At 37.9% G+C, this 26,392-nt stretch overlaps 1 protein-coding gene across 9 annotated transcripts in view; it reads left to right on the top strand.

Annotated features, from left to right (window-relative positions):
- cadps2 (Ca++-dependent secretion activator 2) overlaps positions 1 to 26,392 on the top strand; it is a 189,862-nt gene that overhangs the window by 107,330 nt on the left and 56,140 nt on the right. For all 9 annotated transcript variants that reach the window (XM_049474587.1, XM_007246561.4, XM_007246566.4 and 6 more), the window contains exons 6-11: positions 433 to 554; positions 15,834 to 15,945; positions 16,568 to 16,707; positions 23,691 to 23,757; positions 23,962 to 24,070; positions 25,566 to 25,775. In XM_049474587.1, coding sequence (XP_049330544.1) covers positions 433 to 554; positions 15,834 to 15,945; positions 16,568 to 16,707; positions 23,691 to 23,757; positions 23,962 to 24,070; positions 25,566 to 25,775 — 760 coding nt within the window. The remainder of the gene's footprint in view (positions 1 to 432; positions 555 to 15,833; positions 15,946 to 16,567; positions 16,708 to 23,690; positions 23,758 to 23,961; positions 24,071 to 25,565; positions 25,776 to 26,392) is intronic.

Here is a 26,392-nt window from a genome sequence, read left to right as displayed (position 1 = left end):
AGTGAGCCGCACCTGATCATGTTGGATGGGGTAGGAAGTCTTACATTTCCTGATTCTGTCTATATAACTAATATGACACTTATTTATATTGAAGAGGAGAAAGAGACAGGAATCCAGTAGGATCATGGCTGACTGTACTCTCCTTTAATCTAAGCCTTCAAACACAAGCTCGGATCTCAGTAGAAAGGTCCAGATTTTTATTGTAGTAGTGATGTTTGAGGTGGCTTGATGTTTGAATCTGCACGTCTACTCTCATTTCAAGATGTTCTCACACAAACAGTGGAGACAATCACTATAGTGAGAAATACAGGACATAAAGCAAAAAACAGGACAGTGAAACATATATTACATACATATGATTCTATTCCTTTAATCTATATAGATAATAGGCACAATAGGAAGTATCAGTGTTGTGTTTTGGGTTCTGTGCAGATTGTAATTATGGAGGTGCAGGGGCTGAAGTCAGTGGCTCCGAACAGAATCGTTTACTGTACCATGGAAGTAGAAGGAGGAGAGAAGCTCCAGACAGACCAGGCAGAGGCATCCAAACCACAGTGAGTATTGAAACACAATAGAAATGAAGCAGTTTCTATTAATACCTTATTTTTCACACTATAAGGCACACCGTATTATAAGGCGCACTTTCAATTAATGTCTATTTTCTATATTCTCTGTCTATAATGTCTATATTCAGCAGTTCTCACCACTGGATGGTGGTGGGGGGAGCTAGCTAACTAAGTAAAACTAAGCTAAGTTAAAAACAAAAGACTTTCTTTTAAAGTCAAACGAGCACTGGATTTTAATCTACACAGATTTCTCACCTGAAAAATGTTTATTTGGGTGAGTAAAGCTTTCATTTATTTACAGTGAGCTTAGCTTCTTAAATTTTCCCACCACTAAGGCTGGAGCATTAGCATTAGTGGGTAACCGCTAGCGTCAACTGAGTAACCCTGATTGTTCCACTAAGCCAGGGCGTTATTAACTAGCGGGTTGTCCCACGTAGCTTGTTTTAACACGGTAAACTCTACAGGCCGATATACTCACCTCTGAACGGGTAAATAGCGGTTAGCGGCTAATGCTGCTCCAGTCTCCTGTATAACGCTGTACTTCAGTGGAGTGACTTTACTGCTCTTTACAACCTGACTGGTAAAATTCATACATAAGGCGCACTGGATTAAAAGGCGCACTGGCGATTTTTTTGGAAAATTAAAGGATTGTGAGTGTGCCTTATAGTGCGAAAAATACAGTAACCAGCTTACATTTACAGTTTTTTAGTTTACATTTAACGTAAATGTAACATACAAAAGTACACTCTGATAGTAATAGGCTAGGGTCTGTACTGAAAACTAGCTACAAAAATGTGAAGCTACACTATGTGTCTAAATATCTTTGGACACCCCTTCTAATGAATGCATTGAGTTACTTTGAGTTGCACCCATTGCTGACACAGATGTGCAAATGCACACGCACACACACACACAAATACAAAGCTTGTCTAGTCGCTGTAGAGAAGTATTACCGGTGGAATTTGACTCAGAATTAGGAACAGATAAACATGAACCGATTGTCTTTAGGGATAATGCCTAATACTGACCTTTCTAACAGTCTTGTTTCTGAGTTATTCAGAATATGTACATACACATGTTGCATGAAAAGTATTTTTATTTTAAGTGCATTATTGTTCAAATAAGTGATTCTAAAATGATGGGGCTTTAAAGACAGTGAGGTACTGTTCAGATGTCTAGGCTGGAGTAGGTCCATTAACCTCCTCTGTGCCAGAACAGAGAAGAGCCTGAAGGATGGTGGGCAGAGCTGAATTGTACATAATGTTTAAAATGGTCTGCATACAGATTGCCCTTGTCATCAGATAAAGTTTGTTTTTAACCAGTGTAGAAAGCAAAAAAGTCAAAAATGTTTTTTATCTTACATTGACTATTAACTCCTGAATATTATATAACCCATACTCTTATTATAGCTAGCATGCAGCTGGTGGCAATTTAATATCAAATTTAACTTTTAATGGGGAAACAGAGTTTCGACCATGTCTTTGACATAGCTGTCAAGAGTATTGACATTCATTACTCGGGTAGAGGTATAGATACTAGGGTTTTAAATTCTGTAGAAGTTGAAGTATCAGCTTAAGTGTGTTACTTGAGTAAAAGTGTAAAACTACTCATTTCAAATTAATTTTAAAATTCAAAACTAAAATAAAAGTATAAAAGTAATGCAAGGGGAAAAATGAAAATGCCATTAAGAAGAAAAGCTTAGGCCAGGTGACAGGGTCCTGTAGTGTACTACCCACCAAACCAAAAAACTTCCCAGATATTTATTATTTTGCCACTAACTGCATTTTGCCTACACCAGAAAAAAATATTTCTCAATGTAACAGGGTGTTTTTAACATATATATTTTGAATTAACTATTCTTTTAAATTGTTATATTACATTTCATTATATACATTACCTTTGGCAGACACTTTTATCTAAAGTGACTTACAGTTGGCAACAGAGGGCATAGAAGTTCAAAGCAAAACATTTTAGGCAAGGCCTAAAGGAGGCCAAAGGAAATGGGAAGAAGGAAATGAGGTTACTAGGAACTAGTTAGTTTGTTAGAGATGTTAGAAGAGTAAGTGCTCTTTAAAGAGCTCTCATCTATCTTCAGGAGTTTCAGAAGTTACATATTCATTTTATTTTATTATAATTTGTTTATTAATGTATTTTTAGTGTTGAACAGATAAGCCACATTTTGAAGGAGTGTAGAAGCATCATTAGACACAACAGGCAACTATGCAACCAGTATGCAATTCTTTATTATAAGATTTTGGCGAATGAAAAGTATCCTGCACTTGTACTGGACTTCTGCTATTCCACTGCAGTATATTAGGCATAGTACTTCAATGCCTTCAATAGTATTTTAGTGAGCTTTTGTGAGTCCCCAGAAAAAGACTTTTCTGACACTATGTGGGCTGCTGTCAAAATCGGGACTCTTTTGTCACGCTGTGATTCCCTTTAGGTTTTATCAGCCCTGTGATGGCATAGCTATTGGCATTATAGGCATATTTAAAACAAGCTGAGCTGGATGCTCTGAAGTGCAAATATCTGAAATGCAAAGTGCTATACTTTTATATAAGAGACGCACAGTGGCTTGCATCTTTGTGGATGTGAATGGAGGCAATGGATATTGTTTAAAGCCTCTTGAAGGCTGCTGTGTGTTACATAACGCAGTGAGCAGACTTAATGGCTCCGTGGTCCAGTCGACGTCTACTGAAATGATAGGACTGACCTCGATTGCTCTGTGAGTAAAAGCCAGTGTTTGCGGGCATGTAGGAAGAAGAGGGAAGCTTTTAGCCTGTCTGATGCCTAGTGTCTGAGAATGTCTCATATTGTTTGTTGAGGATTCTGGTGTTCAGTCATGGGAAAGGAATATGGGGACAGGCTTGGATGTTGTGATGTTCTGCAATCTTGACACAGCACTGTTTCTGCAGAGGTCCAGTTGAGGACACATCACTTTTTTCAACCACAGATGTCATTAAGTCCAGTCTGTCTTCTGTTTTTGTAAGTTTGCGTCACTGCCCTCAGGTTCTGAGCTATGCATGTTTAAAAACATGTTCCCAGACTGTAGATGTTCCAGCATAATGCATAATTAAGCTTCATGCTCTTATTTTTTGTGCATGTTTTAAGTGTGGCATGTTATTTAAGTGGCAGCTGAACTGTGTTGAACCGGTAACTTTAAATACAGCCATGAAATTTGGCAGTCTTGGGGGATCTGCGCTTATCTCCAAGAGCTGGTGTATTTAAATAGCAGCTATGAAGGAAGTATTCATTAAGCCTAGATGAGCTCCACTGCTGATGATATTTGGCAAAAGGCAGGTGCCCTTTGCGCGTGTCATCTGGAGCACTGAATGGATCGATTATTCAGTTCACTCTCATTTAGCACTCTCATTTAGCCTCATTTATCATCATATTGAGAGGGCTATAAGTAATTACTCATCCGGGGGGAAATGAGATAATGCAGAAAAACTTTGCTCGTGTGCATCTCTTAACCTTTAATAGCAAGGCCGGAATTTGGTGAAGTGCACTATTTCTTACCTTGAGACTCGTCTGTGCTCCTGCATCTCTTTTCTCTCATCCAGCCAGCGACTCTCCCATTGTCTCCCCCAGTGTGCACTCGAAATTGAAATGCCTCTCTTAATAATTTGATTAAGGTGAGTGTGTGGCTCCGCAGTGCGTCTATGATATGATTCCGATGGGGTTATTAGGCTTTCTGCTGCTCAGCCTTGGCCCTTTAGATAATCACACTGCCCTTTTCTTCATACACACATAGCAGAAAAGGTTCACTGTAATTCATTTAAGAACAATCGAGCAGGACCTCTCAGCTCACCATTCTTTTAATTAGCGCTGGTAAATAAGGTGATCTTTAAAGTTATTGTAATAAATTACATCACAGTATGTCACAATATGGAGTGCTTCTGGTGAACACTGACCAACAACGTGCCTCATTAGAAATGAGTTTCATTAGAGAATTTTAAGTACATGTAGTGCAACACAGTGGGGAATGTTGAATAAAATCATTAGTATTTGTAGTTTCTGTTAATATTTTCCATTCCAAAAATGTATACCAGTATTTATTTATGGCATTTTATTTAAGCCGTTTTATTTATGCCGCAATTGCTGCCTTGACTTTTTACCTTTATCGCTGTCACAGCGGGGTATAAACAGCATTTTTCTTTAGAAATAAGTTGATAACCCAACATAACAAAAAAGTAGTTAACTAGTGCCCACTATAAAAACTAAACTTCCAAAAGAAAAAGAAAAACAAATACAATTCCTAGCCTACCTCCCAGGAGAAAAGGAGAAAAGTGACCAAAGAAGCAGTGCCTTATCCACTAAATTGCTAATCAGGCTTGATTTAAAGTAGTATAAATATACAAAAATAAGAGAGATGGATTAAGTATAACAAGAAATTATCTGCACAGATGGCCAGCCGAAACAGTCAGGTTTTGTAGCTGTGGGAAATTTCTCTTTCGCCAATTAATAGCAGTCACGTCACATAAAGACGACCCTCACTCCAGTGACCTGTCATGAAAAAATAAAGAAACACACAGAGGGGGAAAAAGAAGCATTTAATAATGCTCAAACCTCACCAAATATCAAATATTGTCTGTAACAATCACAATTTACAATTGCTGTTTACATTGTGTCCAAAATTTCATGATGAATGGACCAATAGAAACTGTCAAAAAGACTTGAAATTATTTTTTTTTTACAATTTTTTTTTCTTGGTAAATTGATTTCTAGGCCCTCATCTGATCTTATAAGAATATGCTGTTTATGGTTTCCGGTTCCGGATGTAGGGGAAAGACGCAGGCGAGCGAGCTCCCAGATTAAGGGCTGACTAAACTTTAAATAATAACTTTTTCTCTCTTATTTTTCTCACGAAACGTGTACGTAGACTTCCTAGCCGGACCTGTCCTCTAAAATGAGCAGCTCAAAGAACTCTAAACACGAAACAAGAGCGCAAATTCTGGCTACGCGCGCCGCTACCAGTGCTGCGGGGAAGTTAGCATCGTTTGCTAATCCGACCGCAACGTGCTCCCAGCCTGCAGCGATGCCTGACGACCCAGCTAATGCCGCGCTCATTACAGCGGACCAGCTATTTGCTGAATTTGCAAAGCAGAGGTCCTCGCTTAAGGAGGACATCTCTCTCCTCATTCGAGATGCTGTTAAACCACTGCAAGTCTCCATTGAATCTCTACAAGCTACAGTCAACTCTTTTCAAACACGCCTTACCTCTGTTGAATCTGTGGCCGGAGACAACTTCGACCGGCTAACAGCGATCGAATCCACCGTGGAGTCACTGCGTGGTACAAACCAAAGTCTTATAGATCGTCTTGAAGACCTTGAAAATCGCTCGCGTAGGTCCAATCTGCGCATTCTGAATATTCCCGAGGGCAGCGAAAAAGGCAAAGACCCGCTCAAGTTCATGGCTGAGCTGCTGATGCAAGTGGTGGGCTCGGATATCTTTCCTTCACCACCTGAGCTGGAAAGAGCTCATCGGTCCCCATCGCTTAGATCCAGCCTGAACAACTCTCCACGCCCGTTTCTAGTTTGTTTCTCCAGATTTCAACAAAAAGAAGCATTGCTGCGCTGGGCCAGGAATCATGAGCCGAGTTATCAAGGTTCCGCTCTCAGGATTTATCAGGACTTCAGCGCAACTCTCACAAAGAAGCGCGCCGCCTTCAACGGTGTGAAGCAAGCCCTGTATCAGAAGAACATTCGGTTTCACCTGCTCTACCCGGCCCGGCTGCGTGTTTTTCTGGGGGACAACATCCATGTCTTCAACTCGGCCGATGAAGCTCAGAAGTTCTTTGATCAAGGGTCCGGTAAATAGTCATCTGAACTTTTATTAAACACAGTCTTAACTGTGCCAAGAGCACACATGTTACCACCGTAAACGAGGTTATGTAGCGCTAAAATTTTTTATTTTGCCCTTGGTCCTATGTTTCTGTGTTCATTTAATTCGATTGCTTACAAATGTGTAAACTTGATTTCTTAGAAGCATTTGTATATACTCACGTCTGTAATGCAAGTTTCACCTTAATACCCTATTCTTTTTCTGGGAGCTCTGTAGTTAGCAGCGTTATGTGGTTATACTTTACGAAATCCGTATGTGAAAAGGTTAGCCTGCAGCTTGACTCAAGAAGAGAAGCAAGTATAGGCATTTGTTCTGGGAATGAGTTAAGGGTTGGGATTCCTCTGTACCCCCCCTTTTTCTTTTTTTTTTTTTTTTTTTTTTGTATACAGATTCTTTTACTGCTTTATATCTCTAAGGCAAAATGGGAACACGCTTTGTTAGCTGGAATGTAAAAGGTCTAAATGGACCAGTTAAAAGAGCCAGGATATTCAATCATCTTAAGTACTTAAACTGTGACATCGCATTCCTGCAGGAAACCCACCTATTGGTAAAAGACCAAATTAGACTTAAAAAATCTTGGGTTGGACAAATATACCACTCTAACTTTAACTCAAAGACACGGGGAACAGCCATATTGTTTCATAAAAGGATCCAGTTTAACGCAACCCATATAAAATCAGACCCATTTGGACGCTTTGTGATTGTATCAGGCCTTCTGTTTCACAATCCTGTTGTTCTGGTTAATATCTACGCTCCCAATTGGGACGATGAAAAATTCATACAAAAAGTAATGTCTCTGATACCAGAGTTAAATTCCCATCAATTGATTTTTGGCGGAGACCTGAATTGTGTAATTAACCCAGCCTTGGACCGTTCTAACCCCACGTCCGCTATCCCATCAAAAATGGCTAAGACACTGTCAGTTTATATGGAGCAATTGGGATGCATCGATCCATGGCGCACACTATACCCTCAGAGTCAATCTTTTTCCTTTTTCTCCCCTGTGCATCACTCCTACAGTAGAATAGATTATTTTTTTATTGAAAAAAGCTCACTACCCTCAGTTAAAAAAATTGAATACTCAACTATAGTAGAATCGGACCATGCACCAGTCATACTGAATCTTGCACTCCCTTTTAATAATGTAACTCGGTCTTCTTGGAAGATGGATAAAACTTTGCTTGCTGATGCAGAGTTCTGTGATTTAATTTCTATTAAAATTGATAATTTCATAGAGTTTAATAAAAAAGACAACATCTCTCCATCAGTTCTATGGGACACGCTAAAAGTAGTAATTAGGGGTGAGATCATAGCATACTCATGTAAAATGAATGCAATGTGCAGGGCTGAGCAAGATGTAATTATTGAGGCCATAAACAGAGTCGATGCTCAGTACTCAATCTCTCCATCCTCTGAACTCTATAAAAAAAAACTAGACCTTCAAACTCAATATAATTTAGTAACGACTACTAAGACAGAACGGCTTTTGTTAAAATCACGTGGACTGGTTTACGAACACGGTGAAAAAGCCGGACACCTTCTGGCACAACAGCTTAAGAATCGGGCAGCTACTCAGCAAATTCCACAAATTAGGAAACCCAACGGCGAGGTAACCATTGACCCAAAAGAAATTAATGATACATTTTCTGCATACTACTCAAACCTTTACACCTCAGAAATACCCTCAGACCGCACAGACATGGATGTTTTTCTTAACAGCCTTCAAACCCCTTCTATTAATGAAGAACTTAAAAATGATCTTGATTTACCACTGGAGCAGACAGAAATCATTAACGCAATTCATGCATTACAAAAGGGCAAGGCACCTGGTCCAGATGGCTACCCTATAGAATTTTACCAAGCTTTTTCTAATAAATTATCACCCATTTTACTGGACATGTTTACTGACTCGTTATCTAAAGGTGTACTGCCACCAACAATGACTCAAGCCTCAATTTGCCTTCTGCTTAAGCCTGGTAAAGATAAATTAGAGTGTAACTCATATCGGCCCATCTCTTTGTTGAATAGTGATGTCAAAATCTTAGCCAAGATCCTTGCCATACGCCTGGAAACTGCAATGCATAACGTGATCTCTGATGATCAAACCGGTTTTATTTCTGGCCGACACTCGTTTGCAAACATCCGTCGTCTTTTAAACATCATTTACTCTCCTAAATCCAGGGAGACACCAGAGGTGGTTGTCTCCCTTGACGCAGAAAAAGCCTTTGATAGGGTTGAATGGCCCTACATGTTTTCGAGCTTAGCGAAATTTGGATTTGGACCCATCTTTATCTCATGGATCAAACTTTTATACTCATCTCCCAAAGCATCGATTATCACAAATGGCAAACAATCACAGTACTTTCAACTATCAAGAGGAACCCGTCAGGGGTGTCCCATCAGTCCTCTACTGTTTGCCTTGGCTATTGAACCCCTGTCTATCATACTTAAATCATCATCATTAATTAATGGAATTTTCAGAGGTGGACTAGAACATAGACTATCTTTATATGCGGACGATTTATTGTTATATATATCAAACCCTGTTCTTAGTATGTCACATATTGTTCATATTCTAAAGAGGTTTGGCACTTTCTCTGGATATAAATTAAATTTTGATAAAAGTGAATGTTTCCCCATTAATGATTTGGCACTTAAAATTCCAGAAAATATACTACCCTTTCATATGTCGAAAAAAGGCTTCAAATACCTTGGTATAAACATTACAAGAGACATGCAAAACCTCTTTCAAGAAAATTTTTCTCCTGTCTTGGAAAAAGTAAAACTGGACTTGAAAAAATGGAGGTCACTTAATCTATCTCTGACAGGGAGAGTAAACTGCATAAAAATGAACGTCCTTCCCAAATTCCTGTACTTATTTCAAAGTATACCACTGTATCTTAGTAAATCTTTCTTTAAATCTGTTGAAAAATCTTTTACTGAGTTTATTTGGAATGGCAAAAATCCCAGAATACGTATAGAGCTACTGCAGAAACCCAAGCAACAGGGTGGGTTAGCCCTTCCAAACCTTTGTTACTATTACTGGGCTGCAAATATTCAAAAAATAATCCACTGGCTTCATGCCCCAGATTCTGGGTGGTGTCAACTTGAGGCCTTCTCTTGTATCTCGACCTCTTTTAAGGCGTTGGTCACCTCCAATCTCCCCCTGTCTGCCTCAACCTTTACTAATAACCTAATTGTTATCAATACACTTAAAATATGGAATCAATTTAGAGAGCACTTTGGATTTAAACACTTCCTTCATATGAGCCCTATATGCAATAATCACTTATTTCTACCTGCAAAACTGGATTCTGCATTTTCTACTTGGTGTAGAAAAGGTATCTCTAGCTTTAAGGACGCATATATAGACTCCACATTTCCAAGCTTTGATGAGCTATCAGCAAAATTTAACCTTCGCCGATCTGACATGTTCCGTTACTTTCAAATCCGGCACTTTTTGAGAAATTTGGACCCGAACTTTCCTAACTTGCCTCAAACTTCAGTCTTGGATGACATATTAGAAACCCTCCCCAACATAAAAGGGTTGATTTCAAAACTAACAGACGTTATATCTTCCCTTAAAAATCTGACTCTGACTAAAATTAAGGCTGATTGGGAGAAGGAATTGGGTATAGTAATTGAAGAAGGACCATGGAACTGTGCTCTGCAAAGGGTTAATAACAGCATCTCTTGTGCAAGGTTAGGCCTGATACAGTTTAAAGTATTACATCGTGTTCATTTCTCTAAAGCAAGACTGGCCAAAATGTACTCCAATAGTGATATCTATTGCGATAAGTGTCACAACACCCCGGCCAATCTAACCCATATGTTCTGGTCTTGCCCCGCTTTAACCGCCTATTGGCTTTCAATTTTTACATTTTTATCAGAATCTCTTAATATAGATCTTCAACCTAATCCACTTACTGCCATATTTGGTATATCTGATAAAAGTCACAGAACAATCATAGCCTTTACAACCCTTCTTGCTCGCAGGAGAATTCTATTACACTGGAAATCAAAATACCCACCAAAAGCTTCTGTGTGGCTTAGAGACTTGATGCAGTTTATTCAGCTGGAAAAAATTAAATATTCCCTTAGGGGCTCTAGGAAAAAATTTCTAAATATTTGGGCACCAATTCTAAGCAATATAAGCAACATTAAATCTATAACAGACATTGATTAATCCTTCTTCAGTAAATCACTTCCTTCCCTCTTAGTTATATATTTGTTTATTATTTACTTGCTGATCTCATTTGACTTTGTTTTGTCTATTTGTTTTGTTCCATTGTTGTTGCTTAATAGTTTTGTTTGTTTATTATTATTATTTGTCTTTTTTTTTTTTTTGTGGGGGGATGGGGGGTTGAGGGATGCTGTGTGGGATTGGGGGAGATAGTGGGATGGGTTGAGTGTAATAATGGGGATTCGTTCATAGAAGTTGAAAAAGGGAGGGGGGAAAAAAAAAAAAGATAAATGGAAATATCTAGTTGTGATTGCTTTGTGACTTTGTGTTGCTATACATTTCCACAATAAAAAATAAAATTAAAAAAAAAAAAAAAAGAATATGCTGTTTACATGACATCGTAAGTTGATAATTCCGAAAATCCGATTATGAATTTATTGTGAAGTGCATACTGTATAAATGCACTCTGTGTTTCAACTTTTTATTAGCACTGTTTATTAACAGTGATCAATTATATACAGAATTCTTCAACAGGCACAGCAGCAGAAATAATGTGATTAATAATAAAAAAGAGAGGTTCGAACATTACCATTATGATTAAATAAATTATGACTGGGTCATAATTATGTTATGTTCAGGGGTATTATCAGTATCATTTAAACTTGCATATTGCCAGGGAACATTTCGTGTATTTCTTATTTAAATTAATATTTTAAAATTAAAATGACCAAAGCAGTGTCCTATTATCTGAGTTGTGTGAGGTAGGTGAGAAGTGTCTGAACATGTAGTTCTCTTCAGCTTATGCATAATTCTCGCACCAGTCCCAGCCTCAGTGTTCCTCTCACTTTGATGATTAGGGTCAAATTACTTGCAAGAAGCTGCCAACAGTTTTTTTCTTTAAATCTGGAGTTTTGTCCACAGACTCCTCGTGGCTTATCTAGTGTTCCCACATGCAGTGTTTCAAAGGAAGCTCGTACTCAGCCTGAAAAAGATACGCTTAATCAAGCATGTGACACATTTTCACTTGCTTAAGTTTGTGAGGGATTGTCTGCAGGCACTGGAAACAGATGTACTACACATGGACAAGCTGGGCTTTACTTTTTAGATAACACAGAAATAAAGTGAGATTAAGTGATTCTGAGAGCAGGGCTTTAGACAGATTCAATTAGAAGGGACCAAAGGCATGTTTGTGTGCACGTGAATGTGGGTTATTTGTGTTCAGATGGATGTATTTCGTCAAGAATCCGAAATTCTTAGCAATAGGAAGACCACATCTTTAATATTGGGATATAGCTTACAACTCCACATAACCCAAAATAATTGTCTTCTTGTCATGTCAAAAGATACCAATTTATTTAGGCAGTTTTGAGATTTCACAGTTACTTTTCTAACTGATCTTGGCATACCTTTCTGTATTTCCCATTTGGGATGGGCAGTGTAGCAACAATAAATAAATTCTGCTATTTTGTAGAAACTACTATGAATCACATTGTAACCATTAACCCCCTAACAGGCCAGGATTTCTGTTTGCCTGACATAACACCACTAAATCTTGAGCATTGATGTTCAAGCATTGCATAAAAAGATGTCATGTTTGATAAGGAGCATTACTGAAAAGCATAATTGGAATAGAAAATATAAAATTGGCTTTTTCCTGAACTTCATTTTAAAATTAATACAAATCCAACAGTTACAAATCAAACAGTTCCTGTCCTCCAAACCTTTAAACCTTTAAATTTGTCTAGTTTCTACGTCTATTTTCAAACATGCAGAGTTTGGCTTAATTCCTGTTACTGATCTGGAATTATTAAGTGGAGTATAGAGAAAACAGGCAGCTTCTCCAAATGTCTGTTTTTCAGAATGTAAATAAGTTATTTGTATACGGGACAAGGCTAGTAAGGGGTTAAACATATTTAGTCCCGCAAAGTTCTATTTTAGATCCTGCTTTTAGGGCTTGGGGAGTTATTTAGTTCTTTACACTCATATACCTATATTATAAATATGGTTCTTTACAGAACCAAAAGTAATTCTTCATCATTGGCATTGGTTAAAGGACTAGCGCCTTAGTTCAAAATGAGAGAGAACAGTCTCATAGGCCTTTACCTATTGAATCATGGGTGTATTATTGAGTTATTAATCCTAATGCAAAAGCTACTTTGAATTACTTCAAAGTAGTAACCATTAAGCATATTTTGTGGAGTCCCACCAGGGTTCTATTTTAAGGTCTATAAAACTAGTAATTATGAGACTATTGCATTTATGAAGTTGGTGAACTGAAGTTAGGGTCTAATTGCAGGGTTTAACGAGTTAAATGGTTCTCTGTTACAACTGTGGTTCTTTATGGAACCAAACGTGATTCTTCTGTGCCACCACTCAGAGAACTAGCATCTTTTTTTTTTTTTTTTTTTTTTAAGGCAACATTTCTCCAGCTTTAATGTGCAATGGATTTACTGTATAATACAAATACATAACATTTTATATAAGAGCACAATCTCAGATCTTTCCCTTTTGAATACTAGGTGTTTTATTAATTCTAATGCATAGACTACTATGAATTACCCCACAGGGTTCAATGTTAGGGTCTATGGAACTGGTAATTATGAGAGTAATGCAGTTATGAGGGTGGTGAACTGAAGTGGAGGCCTATAATTACATGGTTTAAGGAGTTAAATTGTTCTTGACACTTACAAGCATCTTGATCACAAATGTGGTTCTTTATGGAACCAAAAGTGATTATTTTATGGCACTGCTTAAAATCTAGAGCAGTTGATTGACTGCACAAAAAAAGCATACAGTACGTGAAAGAGCACAATCAAATACACATTTACCTTTTATACCCTAGGTGTATTATTCCTAATTCCTAGTTATTAATCCTAATGAAAAAATCACTGTGAACAACTTGGTTACAGTTAAACGTATTTTGTGGAGTCCTACAGGGTTCTATTTTAGGGTCTATGAAACTGGTAATTATGAGGGTAATGCAGTTATGAGGGTGGTGAACTGAATGGGGGGTTTAATTACAGGGTTTAAGGAGTGAAATTGTTCATTACAAACATGGTTCTTTATGGAAGTGATATTTTTCTCTGACATTTCTTAAAGAACCTTCATTTTTTTAAGAGTGCAACATTTCTCAAGCTCTCTCATACACCATCGATTTACTGTATCTTTTGTACTGTAACAAAAGTATCCATATATATATAAAAGCGCACCATCTGAATTCATGACATAATGTATAGAAATTGTACAGAATTGTAGTTCAATATGTATATAATGGCGTTTGGTTGCCTTGGAAACTGGCGGTCTGGAAATGGCAGCTCTACTTTGTTGTGGCATCCCGTCAGCTCCTAAGAGGTGTGAGGTCATTTAAAGTGTGTGTGTGTGTGTGTGTGTGGCCAGCACTACACACACTCATTATTTCTGTGCTGCTGTAGATTGTGTGTGAGATTGCTAAGCTGCTGAGTCACAGTGTAGAAACCTTATCTGGTTCTGAAGTGTGTGAGAGCATGCCTCTCCATGATGCCCAGCTTGACCACCTGCATCTGTTGCATCTCTCTATCTCTCACACACATATCTGGTCACACCTTTGGGAGCCTTTTTTTGTGAATAATGACATGCCAAATATCATGGGACAACAAATAGTATCACATATTGTACAGATTCTAAAGAATGCTGCACTAATCTGGATTGAGAAATGTTAAATAGTTAAATATCTGCACAACTTTAGGAAGGAACTTCCGATCCAGGCCTTGCTAATCTCCATTAATTCACGTCACCTTGTTCATGAGCACGCTGGCCACACTTGTGTTACTATTTAACAGTGTTCAGCAAGCTAACACCCCACTACTATTACAGATGTGGGCATTTCCAAGCCATCCTTCATGATCAGTTTACATACTGCTGTTCCATAATATTTGGCATGTATTATCATTATATTTCCCTGTATACATCCACAATTTAACAGGATAGTTCTCATAAACAGTAATAGTTAAATACCCCAGCGAATGAGAATACCTTTTAGAATGTTATCGTCAATTTATTGAATGATGTTTATTATTAATGTTGAGCAGGAGCTGCTGGAAATCTATTGTGGCAATAAAAATTTCATGCTAATACTGTGTAACAATACATTTTTTTAAGATTTGTGATAAACTAAAATAATTATTACAAAAATGTTAGGAAAGGAATGTTAAAATTTACTTACATTTAATACAGTTTTCTGTGATGTAGGGGCTGGGATTTTACCATGTCCACAGTTCTGCCTGGTTTGCTTGAATAATTATTTTGGTAAAATGTATGTTGTAAGTGGTTAAGCATATTTATTTTAATGACCTTATAGTTTGGAAGATTTTTAGATATAAATTAGGCATTTCAATTCATTATTTAGTTATCATAAAATATCAGGCTGTTAAACATGTCTAAGAGTTCGCTATGAACCCTGTCATCCTTGGATAAACGTCTCTATAAGAAAGTACCGTAACCTTTGACATCAGTGACTTCCCAACCTCCACAAGGGACTTCACAAGGTTTTATTTTCAAGGAACTGAAGTAATATATATATATATATATATATATATATACTTAATACGTCTCACGTTGTCTCTATACTTAGCTGAGGTAAAGCTTAATCTGTCTGTGGTAAAATATCATGTTAATAAAATCTAAAAGAAAAATGAACAGAAAAGTGTTATCATAAATAATATAAAATGTTTAGAACTCTTGGTCAACCACATTTTGACCAAAAAACATTTTTTACTAAAACCCCCCACTTCTCATGGTCCACTATGTCATGATTCAGACAATTTTCTCTCCAATTCCAGCCATTGCTCTCCTCAATTTTCAGACATTTATAGACTGTTGTAAAAAAAATAAAAAGAGGATGCTACACCGTGGTAGACATGGCCCTATCCCAACTTCAACTTTTCATGAAAGGTCTCACTCATCTGATATTTTTTTGTTCTTTTCTGATTAAAATGTGGGTCTATAAGGTTTTGCAAAATTTTGTTTACAATTATTTACATTGTATACAGCATTCCAACCTTTTTTGAATTGGGGTATTTAATTGAATTTTATTTTATGTTAATTTTGGCTCCAAAAACACCCCCAGTTGTTGGCATTTATGACCGGTGGTCCAGGGCCAGCTGAAATCCAGCGTTTGATCTGAGCTCAGCTGCAGGTTGCTGGGCACACACTGAGAGACCAGCCATCCATGAAGGCACTGTGTTATGTTCTTGTGCAGGTGGGGCACCCAGGGGGACTTCACCACTACCCACCCCCTGCCGGTGGTCAAAGTGAAGCTGTTCACCGAAAGCACCGGAGTTCTGGCCCTGGAGGACAAAGAGCTGGGAAGGGTAAGGCTCATTTGTCCACCTTCATTCTTCTGACCATTCACCTGACTTAATTTGTAGCTATTTCAGTGCTGCTATGCCCTGGTTACACACTGTGCACAGAAGAGATAGCAGAGCAGAGAGGGTTACGGGCTTTAATGCACAGTTTAATGGTTCCCCTGCTTTAATCCATCTCAACACATCTGCTAATTGTCACGCTCTCTACTGCACATTAAACTGTTACTATTATTACTTCACTTACATTAAAACTGTTGTGCTCCAGGCCCAGTCAGGAGCATGTGCTATATGGTACTGCAGACATATATTTTACAAAAGCTTTCATAAGCTGTGTATGTGTGTGTGTGTGTGTCTGTGTGTGTGTATGTGTGACTGAGTGTGTGTGTAGGCATGAGTCAGAGCTACATGAAGGAAATCTTAAAGTCATTAGGGCTCAGGCTCTCAGGGTAACAGATGGAGACTCCCATTAGAAACCCACACCAGGCATCTGCACCTCTCCGTCTACTTCCTCCACTCTTTTAATGGCATTTCTTTCATTTTCTCTCTCCATTACTCACTTCTTTCTGACACTTATACATACATCTTCACATTATCAGCTTCAGTCATCTATGATTGTTTTTTTAACCAGGTGGTGTTAAACCCTACAACAAACGGCCCTAAAGCTGCAGAGCTGCACAAGATGGTGATCCCCAAAAATAGCCAGGATACAGATCTGAAGATCAAACTGGCCGTACGCATGGACAAGCCCCCCAACATGAAGCACAGCGGGTAGGTTTTCCCCTCAGGGTGTTTGCGCGGCTCCTGCATGAACATACATATTAAAAAGGCCACGCCACCTGCTCCAGTGTTTTTTATATGCTGGGTAAAAATAATGATAGCGATCAAAAGCTCCAGGCTGTTATGTGCTGGAATCCAGCACAGAAAATGTGTTAAATGTGTAAAAAATAACGATTTAGATACACAACAAAAGAAATAAAATAAAAAATAATCATTTTATATTTGAGGCCCGTTTAATAGCGGTCGGAATGATTTTGAAAGTTTGTGTAGATTCTATGTTTTCATTGTTCCACAAGAGGGAGACAGAGATCTGTTTTGATCAGCATATGTCAGGCATCTTTTTCTATCACTTTGAAGAGTTCTGTGATGCAGGTAAAAATAGAGCAAAATGAAGAAGTTTTGCTTTATTTAGTTTCTAAAAGTTGCTTGGTCATTTGTAGAGATCATTTAAACTAATTTTGTTCAGTTTTGTTTGGGAATGTGAACAGATTTTGAAAAAGAATTATGTTGCCATCTAGAGGCCAAAAACTGCCCTTACAAAGACCACAGTGTGTTAAAAGAGGGATGCAAACCGTAGACTAGCCCAAAATTTGTTCAGAGCAAAAGAGCAGGTCTTAGTCTGGAGCAACTGAATCATGGTTCAGTTTGTTTGCAGTGTGGAAGTTGGATTTTCAGACCAATTACAGTAAGATGATGCAGGCTTTCATCGACGATTCATCTGCAGAAGAAGAAAAAGAACCAAAAAGCCAAAATCCAACTTTACCCTACCTGTGCATCCACTTCATATAGTGTTATAGGTGCAACAGATTACAGTTCAAGACTCCTGTATTTGCACTTACTTTACAAAAAACCTTACTTCTAAGAATAAATAAAATAAATCCAAGGGTAATCATTCATCTTCATCATGCATCTGCCCTTTGAAGGAACTTTAATTCTGGCAGTAAGGCAACTAGAAAGGCAACTCACTGAACTGACAACATGCTACCATTACCCATTAACAGTTTTTTAGTTAGTACCGGTAGTTGTTTTCTGAGCATTACAGTTAACATCCTTAGAACGTTTAAATTTGTCAACGTTTAAATTAGTCAAGTTTTCTGCATGTTTTAAGAACATTGTTATGCAACGTTAAAAATCCTGAAAACACTAAAACGTGTTTTAGTGTTTTTAATTTTTAGATTTAGGAATGTTACTCTTTACATTAAGGAAAGGTTAGTATTCGTCTGTCTGGGAATGTTATGTGAGAAACGTTCTAATAACGTTGTGATTTAAATCATTATTACGTCACAAGAATATTCCTGAAAAAATATTTCTGTAGCATTACAGGCTAACCTTCCTGGAACCTTTTCAAAACGTTGCTGAACATTCTTAGAACGTTTTTTGTTTTTAGCAAAGCAGTTGCACTCTATTCTACAAACCAGTCATTTTCAAGTAAAGGCAGATGCAGCCCACGCAAGTGATGATTTTAGTGCACTGACTTAAATGCAAAGCAATTAACCAGGCCAAACATGTGTAATGTTACAAACGCATAAATATTTGTTGTTGGTCTTGCCTGGACACAATTATAAGCAACTAAACCAGTAACACAGCAACAGTTGTTTTGTTTTATTATTTGTAATATTTTATAAAAGACAGTAATTACACATTCACAGTGCTGAATAGAAAAGTAAGTGAAGGCCTGTTTTAATCAATTTTATCAAGCGCAATTTCATAAAATATGTATTTTAGTTAATGTGCCTATTAAATAAACAAACAATAAGCCTGGTTACTGACAGATCTGTTCTTCTCAAAAATGTTGGTTAATGTGAACTTTGCTCTAATGCAAATACTTTTCATATAACGGTGAATTTAATAACAATCAGAATATTTTATTTCCAGTCAATTCAGGTAAATTTTAATTCATTCTTTTGTGTATAAAATTCAGTGTATGTATAATAAATGTAAAATATGCCCTTGATTTTGTTCATAGCACCATTCACTAAAACATTCACTAAAGGATCAAGCTGGTCCATGACTAATGAATAGTCATGACTGTAGGTCATGGCAGTTCCCATAGTTCCTGTAGTTCCCATAAAGCGAGGCCACTGAAAGGGCTGAGGTGGGCAGGCTGCTGCAGTCCTCTGTCTGCCTGGCTGGGTCAGGGGTCGGCCCTCTGCCATTAGCTTGCTAATTATTGAGGAGGCCCAGCAGGCTGTCTCTATAGAGCTGCTCCCCGCGAGGCCCAGGCTAATTGGAAGAAGCTCTTCTTTCTGTTATTAGTGTTTTGTATCTGACCTCACAAGAGGTTTTTAAGAGATCCTGGATCACAACATGTAGAGATTCACACTCACAACTAAGATACACACACACACACACAAACATGTGTGTGATTTGATGGTGTATGTCAGTGAAGGTTTTAATTCAACCTTTGTAATAGTATTTAAATTTTTTGAAATTCTCTAAAGATAATGACAGCCATGGTCATGTAGGCTAGTATAATATTTACCTATCTGAGATCATGAGTCAAGATAAATTTATTGTTAATTTTGAAGGTTATTTTTAATCTCCGAATCGACGTGTGTAATTTTCGAAAGAGACGACTTCTTTTCTTGTAAGTATGGCAACCTAACACTGATCCAGCATCTGTTTCTCTAAACCCATGAAACATAATGCTGCAGTCTAACTAAATTAAGAGTTTTTTTTATTATGCACATTAAGTATACATTCACACTAGGAATACACCGGCATGAACACTTTAGTCTACTCTAAACATGAATTTATTTCAGCAGTTCATCATGTTTAGTTAGCGAACTAAATTTAACTCAGTCGTGTCTTTTTAATCATGCATTCTTTTCAGCCATTCTATTTTACATTTTATTTGTCACATATATAGTCATTAACTGTACAACTAGCAGTAAAATTATGAAAACTATGAAGCTACGCAGAGATATCAAATAACATAAACGCATAGGACATATACAGAGGTGTATACAAATATGTACACTACATTTGCGCAATGTAGCAGTGTGTTATGTAGGGATTCTTCTCTAGTTGCACATTTAGTTGCCAAATTTTTAGTACATCCCTAATTTAAAGTACAGGTATGTTTATAAATATTCCAGAGCTAACTAGCAAAGCATGTTTCAGTTAAGGATATGGGACTGGAAGCTTCACAGGTGCAGTCTCCATTGGATCATCTTTTTTTCATAGTGCCTGTTTCTCTGAACTCGTGACATCCTATATTAACGCCCATGAAAAGGCTGGCTAGTACAGAGCTTCCTATAAAAAAAGCCCTGCAGGGGCACTTGATTTAGAGAGGATGTCATTTTTCTCTTATGCTATAGCTCAAACACAGCCTGATTGCTAGTGATGTCATTTCAAGCCCTTCAGGAACATCTCCTGAGCCTTCAGATCAGCATCAGAGATTACAAGGCCTTTTTTTTTTCCCCCTCACTTGCCGTAGCATTTCAGGCGTTCCTTCCATTTCTGTAGCATTTCAAGCGTTTGCCAGGTTAGCTCCAGATTCTGCCAGTAAAGCGCACACACACACCTGAGGACTTTTCATACATAAAGGGAAAGAAGGAGCAGAATTGGAAGAGGAGGATTTTCAGGTTGAATGCTCCCCATTAAAAGCAGCCATCTGTTTAGTAGTGGGGAGAGTGAAGAATGGGGAACTATTCAGTTTATTGAGTTTGGCAGCACGACCCCTCTACGGCTCGGAACGGGACAGCCGCCAGCTGATCAAGCTTTTGTCTGTCTGGCTGTCTGCCTCCCTCTCTTTTTCTTCCTGGCCTTCTTTCTCAATTTCAACCTCCCTGACTGCCTGTCGGTGTTTTTTTCTCTTTCACTCTTTATTTCTGTTTTTATAACACTGTAGAACCATCATGTCTGTCAGTAAAAAAAGTGAAAGGACGCAGGTCTCAGTTCTCACTGTTGACTCTCTAACTATCTTTTGATCTGTTCTTCACTCAGGGATTTCAACAAGTTCACTTTGTTCTTTAATGCTCTTTTCTTCCTGTCCTTGTCCACAGATGGCCATCACTTTAAACAGAAATCAGCTTCAGTAATGCTTACCAATTTCTCTTTACAAAATGTGAAATACAAATCATACAAATAATTTATTATATAATTAATGTCTTGATGCTTAAGAATGTACTAACCTCTCATACACTGACTTGCTAAAAATCATGGGATAGCATGTATGCAAGTTTATCATAAAATGTTACTTCAGATAAAAGCTTGGGATCACCCACACCTGTATAAATTGTGTGGTGTTATCTTGTGACTGAAGCTGAGTACTGGAATACTTTAGCATGAGACCTGATACTAGTGTCTTTCCTGTGACTTTTGGCATGATGTAATGAAAGTAGCATGCTATTCAAGGACAAGTAGTTAATGTGTTAAGCTCACAAATAATAATAAAAAATAAATAAACAAAAGTTTACTTACAAGTGAATATAATAAGTAGGAAATTACTGATTCATAATAGAAGAATTACATTTTTGAATGATTAAAACAAATTCTTCTCACTGATTTTAAACATAATCAGATGACAAAGGCTGCATTCTTCGAAGGTTTACAATCATGACAGTTTAGCTTAGCAATTCAGAATTATCAGTTCAGTATGAATAAACCAGTAATGACCTCTTAAGCCTAGGATTTGACCATGACCATTCATGAAATGTGTTCATGAAAAGTGTGAAAGTTTACACTGAATTGTGAAGAAAGATTGCATGTTAAAATGTTGTGACAATTTCACATGCAAGAGTACTGTATATTATTGCTGTCCAAAGAAAAACCTCATGTTGCTTTTAAAATGACCAAATCATTTGCACACAGCAGCTTTCCTTTATATTGTGTGGAAAAAAAACTAGACAATCTAAAAAAAAATCTTAAAAAAAAAAAAAGATATACACTAAAAGTACTATAACCTCCTTACAAAAACTTGTGTAAATTATGCATTGTAAATTGTTTATTCAGGCTCAAAGAGGGATTTAATATGTATGTATAGGATGTAATTTTGTTTTGTTGCCCACAACTTTTATTAAGTTATAAAATATGACAAAACATATGATTTGTTCTATTGTCAGATAATGGAAAATTATTTGGAATTTGGAATTTATTGAATTGTGGTCTTGAGACCAATATAGCCAATGTTACCTATTGACAAGGCTGTGACATAACTGTTGATAGAACTTGATGATTGTGTTTGCTGGGTGTTTGTTGAGTTAGTAAAGGGGATTAAACACTTGTGTAGTTAGGTTAACTGACCACACGAGGGCACTGTCTCCATGTTTATCTGTGAGGAAATGGAGCAGCGGGCTCGGGTCTCCTCGGCTCGCGCTCTGGAGGATTATTACCGGACTGCAGTTAGTAAGGGTATTGGTCTCCTCCTCTAACAGGCTGAAGGATTTCTCGGAGAATATTGAAGAAAACAGCAGATATATAGAATAATATTGGAGAGGGTGCAGCCTGTGTACTGAGCTGTAGAAATGGCGGGAAACTGCGCTCTGGGTTTAGGTTAAGCAGTGTGTTCTTCTGCTGCAGCGGCCGGACAAACATACTGATAACTAAAAACAAACATTTATACATCAATAATTAAATAAACTAGAATAATGACGGTAATTAATAATAATAAAATCACCTTAACACAAAATCAGGCGCAGGAGTGAAGCTATGAAGTTTCTGTTTTAATGTTGATGAGTAATTCTCTGATCGCTGATCAACATCAGCTGTTTGTATTGTTTGGGATGTTGGGAAATCCGCTGGAGGTTTTTCTGTTCTTTCTTTCTGCCTTTCATACTGTCTGCATTTCTTTCTGCTTGTTTTTGTTTCTGTATTTTTTTCTGTATTTTAATATTTTTTTCTTTCTGCCCCTCTTTCTGTATTTCCTTCTTTCTGCCTTTCTTTCTGCTTTTCTTTTGGCTTTTATTATTTTTTTCTGTACATCTTTCTTTGTCTTTTCTTTGCATTTCTTTCTTTTTGACTTTTTTCTTGTTTGATGTCTGCCTTTATTTTGGCATTTCTGACTTACTGCCTTTCTTTTTGCATTTCTGCCTCTTTTTCTGTCTTTCTTTTTTCTTTTCTTATTTTCTTTCTTTCTGCCTTTCTTTTTGCATTTCTTTCTTTCTTTCTTTAAAAAAAGAGATAAAAAGCAAGGCAGAAAAGAAGGCATATTTCCAAATAAAAAAATGAAGAAAGAAAAAGGCAGGAATGCAAAAAGCTTCTTTTTGAATTTCTGCCTTTTTCTTTCTGCCTTTCATTGTTGTTCTGGCTGTGAAACTGTCTGCTGGTATCTCTCTGTATTTTTTTTTTTTTTTCTTTCTTGTCCTCTGAGGGAGTTTTGTTGACACATTTGTAGCCTGGGCTGAAGAAGCTAAAATGGCAGACACACTCAGGTGCAGTGGTCAGTTCAGTGAGCTGCTGGCTGACCGGCAGGAAAGTGCCTGCGGCCAGGCTGCTAAACCAGGGGTCTCCTCGACCCTCCACTGCTGGATATTGACGTCGTCAAAATGGGATCGTGGGTGTATGAAAGGTGTGAGAGAGTGAACCGAAAATCATTTTCACAAGTGGATGATTTCTTCTGCCACATGTTAACCCAGCTCCATTGGACACGCTTCCCTCCTTTCTTCCCCACAGCCTCCCTTCCATAAAGCCTTTCGCCTTGAATTGATTTCTCATTGCTTGCAGCCTCCTTCTACCCTGATCTCTCTTTTTGTTTGAGTAAAAATGCAAGGTTGTACTGGCACCCCTCATTTCTAGGCCATGTAAAAGTAAAGGGAAAAATAGAATGATAGAATTGCCTCAATGCAATAACTGTAATTTCAAATTGTGCTGAAAAAATGTCTAAATAGGTTTTATGGAGCCAAAACAATTTGAAGTGACTGAAAGGCTTTAGGTTAATTTGATCAGACCTTTTGAATACATTCACAAGTAGTCAGTGTGTGTGAATCTGTATGTGTAGTCTTTTAATGTAATGTTTTGGTCTCTTTTGGAAGGTACCTCTATGCATTAGGACAGAGAGTTTGGAAGCGATGGAAGAGGCGATATTTTGTCCTTGTTCAGGTGAGGTTATTTATTAATCCAGTCCACTTAATTACCTTTCAACCTTGTAAGAGAGAGAGTATGTATAATTAAACCCCTTGTGCCCTGTCCTCCAAACAGTCAAGACACCATTAGAGCTCTTATATAAATTATCTCATTTGAGTGTGTGATCTGCCGTGGCCTGTCTGAAAGAGGAGTGTCAGTGAAAGGTGTGTTGTGTTGCAGGTCAGTCAGTACACATTCGCCATGTGCAGTTACAGAGAGAAAAAGTCGGAGCCGCAGGAGCTCATGCAGCTGGACGGCTACACGGTGGATTACTCTGAGCCGCAGCCAGGTAGCTGCTCCTCCCTCTGCCTCCTCTGCTGCACCACAGGGACATCACTAGTGCCTTTTACAACTCAATTAAATCAGAACCACACAGTTTTAGCAAGTATTATACTTATTCAGATGTCTGTTAGCAATAGAGCCATGAAGGAACAAATTACGGCTCCATATATAATTTTTTTAATGTTTAAATCATTTAAAAAAAAATAAAGGTCCTTCACACATCTCTATTAATGTTTTTTTTTTTTTTTTTTTGGAATCATGAGTGTTACTGAGGGCAGAATGTTGGATTATCACCACTCCACTCCACCTCACCCCAATTCCCAAATTTATAAAAAAGTATTGGATGAAGCCTCAACTGTTTTACAGCTCAGGGCTGTAACAGCTCACGTCTGCGAGACCAATGTCAAATGTGAAGAGTAACAGAATTTGCACCGCATCATAGTCTATGATACAGCTGACTGAGGCTCAGATCAGTCAAGCTTAGAAGATAAAGCCTCATATCTGAGAGCAAACAGTCCAGTATATGGTTTAAAAACATTTATTAGACTGTTTTTCAGGTTTGTTGGTTCCCGGTTAATCAGATTTAGCATGGCGCCTCCTGCCTGTGATTGTCTTAACTGCACATTTGTGAACCGAAATATACACTGCCTGGCAAAAAAAAAGTTGCCTCCAAAAAAAAGGGTTACATACTCTTAATATTTCATTGGACTGCCTCTTGTTTCGATACGCTTCTGCAACATCACAATATTTCTTTTAATCCATTGTTGCATTAATTTTTCACCAAGATCTTGCAGCATTGATGATGGTAGAGTCTGACCACTGCACAAAGCCTTCTCTAGCACATCCCAAAGATTCTCAATGAGGTTAAGGTCTGGAATATGCCCGTGTCATCAGGGAAGAAAAAATCCATTGATGGAATAATCTGGTCTATATTCGGTATATTCAGGTAGTCAGCTGACCTCATTCTTTCAGCACATACTGTTGCTGAACCAAGACCTGACCAACTGCAGCATCACCACATCATTTACTTAAAAACATGTTGGTTTTAAAGTTTTAACCATATCAGTATTTCTGTATACCCAAGCCTATTTATGAAATATGACATTTAGTGACATTTTATCCGTTACATCTAAATTTATGCTTGCACTAGTGAGTTTATTGATTTGTTTGACACCTGTCTTGACATTGTGTGGGCTAGTATAGTATATTGTCAGTAGGTATCACAAAGATAGAAATATATATTCAGGTGAGAGAAATGCTATGAGAGGCCTGATACCTCATACTTGAAACTCTTTTTTGATAATGTTATAATGTTCTGTGGAAGATAACAAGTAAATAATTATTAAATCAGTTTTTTAACCGTGTGTCGTCATCTTTTTTTTTTTTTTTTTTTATACGTTTTGTGAAGTCTAAAATGGATATAATGTAGGAATTATTAAAATTACTACATAAGATTATACACAAACAGAGCAGCTCTACTGTGCACATCTAATCTCTTTCAGGTCTTCAGGGAGGTAAAGCTTTCTTCAGTGCTGTCAAAGAAGGGGACCTGGTGGTATTTGCCACAAGCGATGAGCCAGACCGAATGCTGTGGGTACAGGCCATGTACCGCGCCACAGGTCAATCCTACAAGCCGATGCCACCCGCCCAGAACCAGCAGCAGAACTGCAGAGGAGGCAACATCCAGAAAGACAGCCCTTCTTCATTACTCAGTAGGTTGCATCCTCTCAAATCTATGGGATGTTGTGTGTAATTTATGATGCTAGCCAGCCACCTTTGCTCTTGTCTCTCTTGTTTGCTTATTTAGGTTCCTGTTTACTTTAATGTGTTTCACCGCAGGCTAAACGCTCCTCTTTCAGTTAGAATAGAGCTGTTTCTCTGAAGGTTTTTCAATACTGTGGGTGGCGGGGTTGTGGTGGCGGCTGGGTGGCTAGCCATCGATCCATTGGACTGCAGCTTTCGTGCTCACACACTCTAAACAAATGTCAGTGGGGGGCTTAAATGACCCAAACACTGCCACGGAGTGAATGAAATACCACTCGCAAAAACTCAAATGCTACAATTTGCTCACTTCACTCCACAGCCTGCATAACCAGGGAACCTTTCTATAATAGCTTATTCATGACCAGAATATTTTAAAGGGTACATTCCACAACCGAATGCCAGTGAGAATCCTGCTTTTTAAGCTCCTCTCAAAGAAAAAATAACAAATTATAATTTCACCTCAGTCGCATGTACCTTTTAGTGTTGCCACCATCACCTCCTCTAAACACCTCCTCTGCATCCGGCGCTGCTTGGAATAATGTTGGACAATGGTCCGAATAAAAAG

This window comes from Astyanax mexicanus, chromosome 2, assembly GCF_023375975.1.
Source record: "Astyanax mexicanus isolate ESR-SI-001 chromosome 2, AstMex3_surface, whole genome shotgun sequence".
NCBI lineage: Eukaryota > Metazoa > Chordata > Actinopteri > Characiformes > Acestrorhamphidae > Astyanax > Astyanax mexicanus.
Note: the sequence above shows the minus strand (reverse complement) of the source record. Positions and strands in the feature narration are given on the sequence as shown.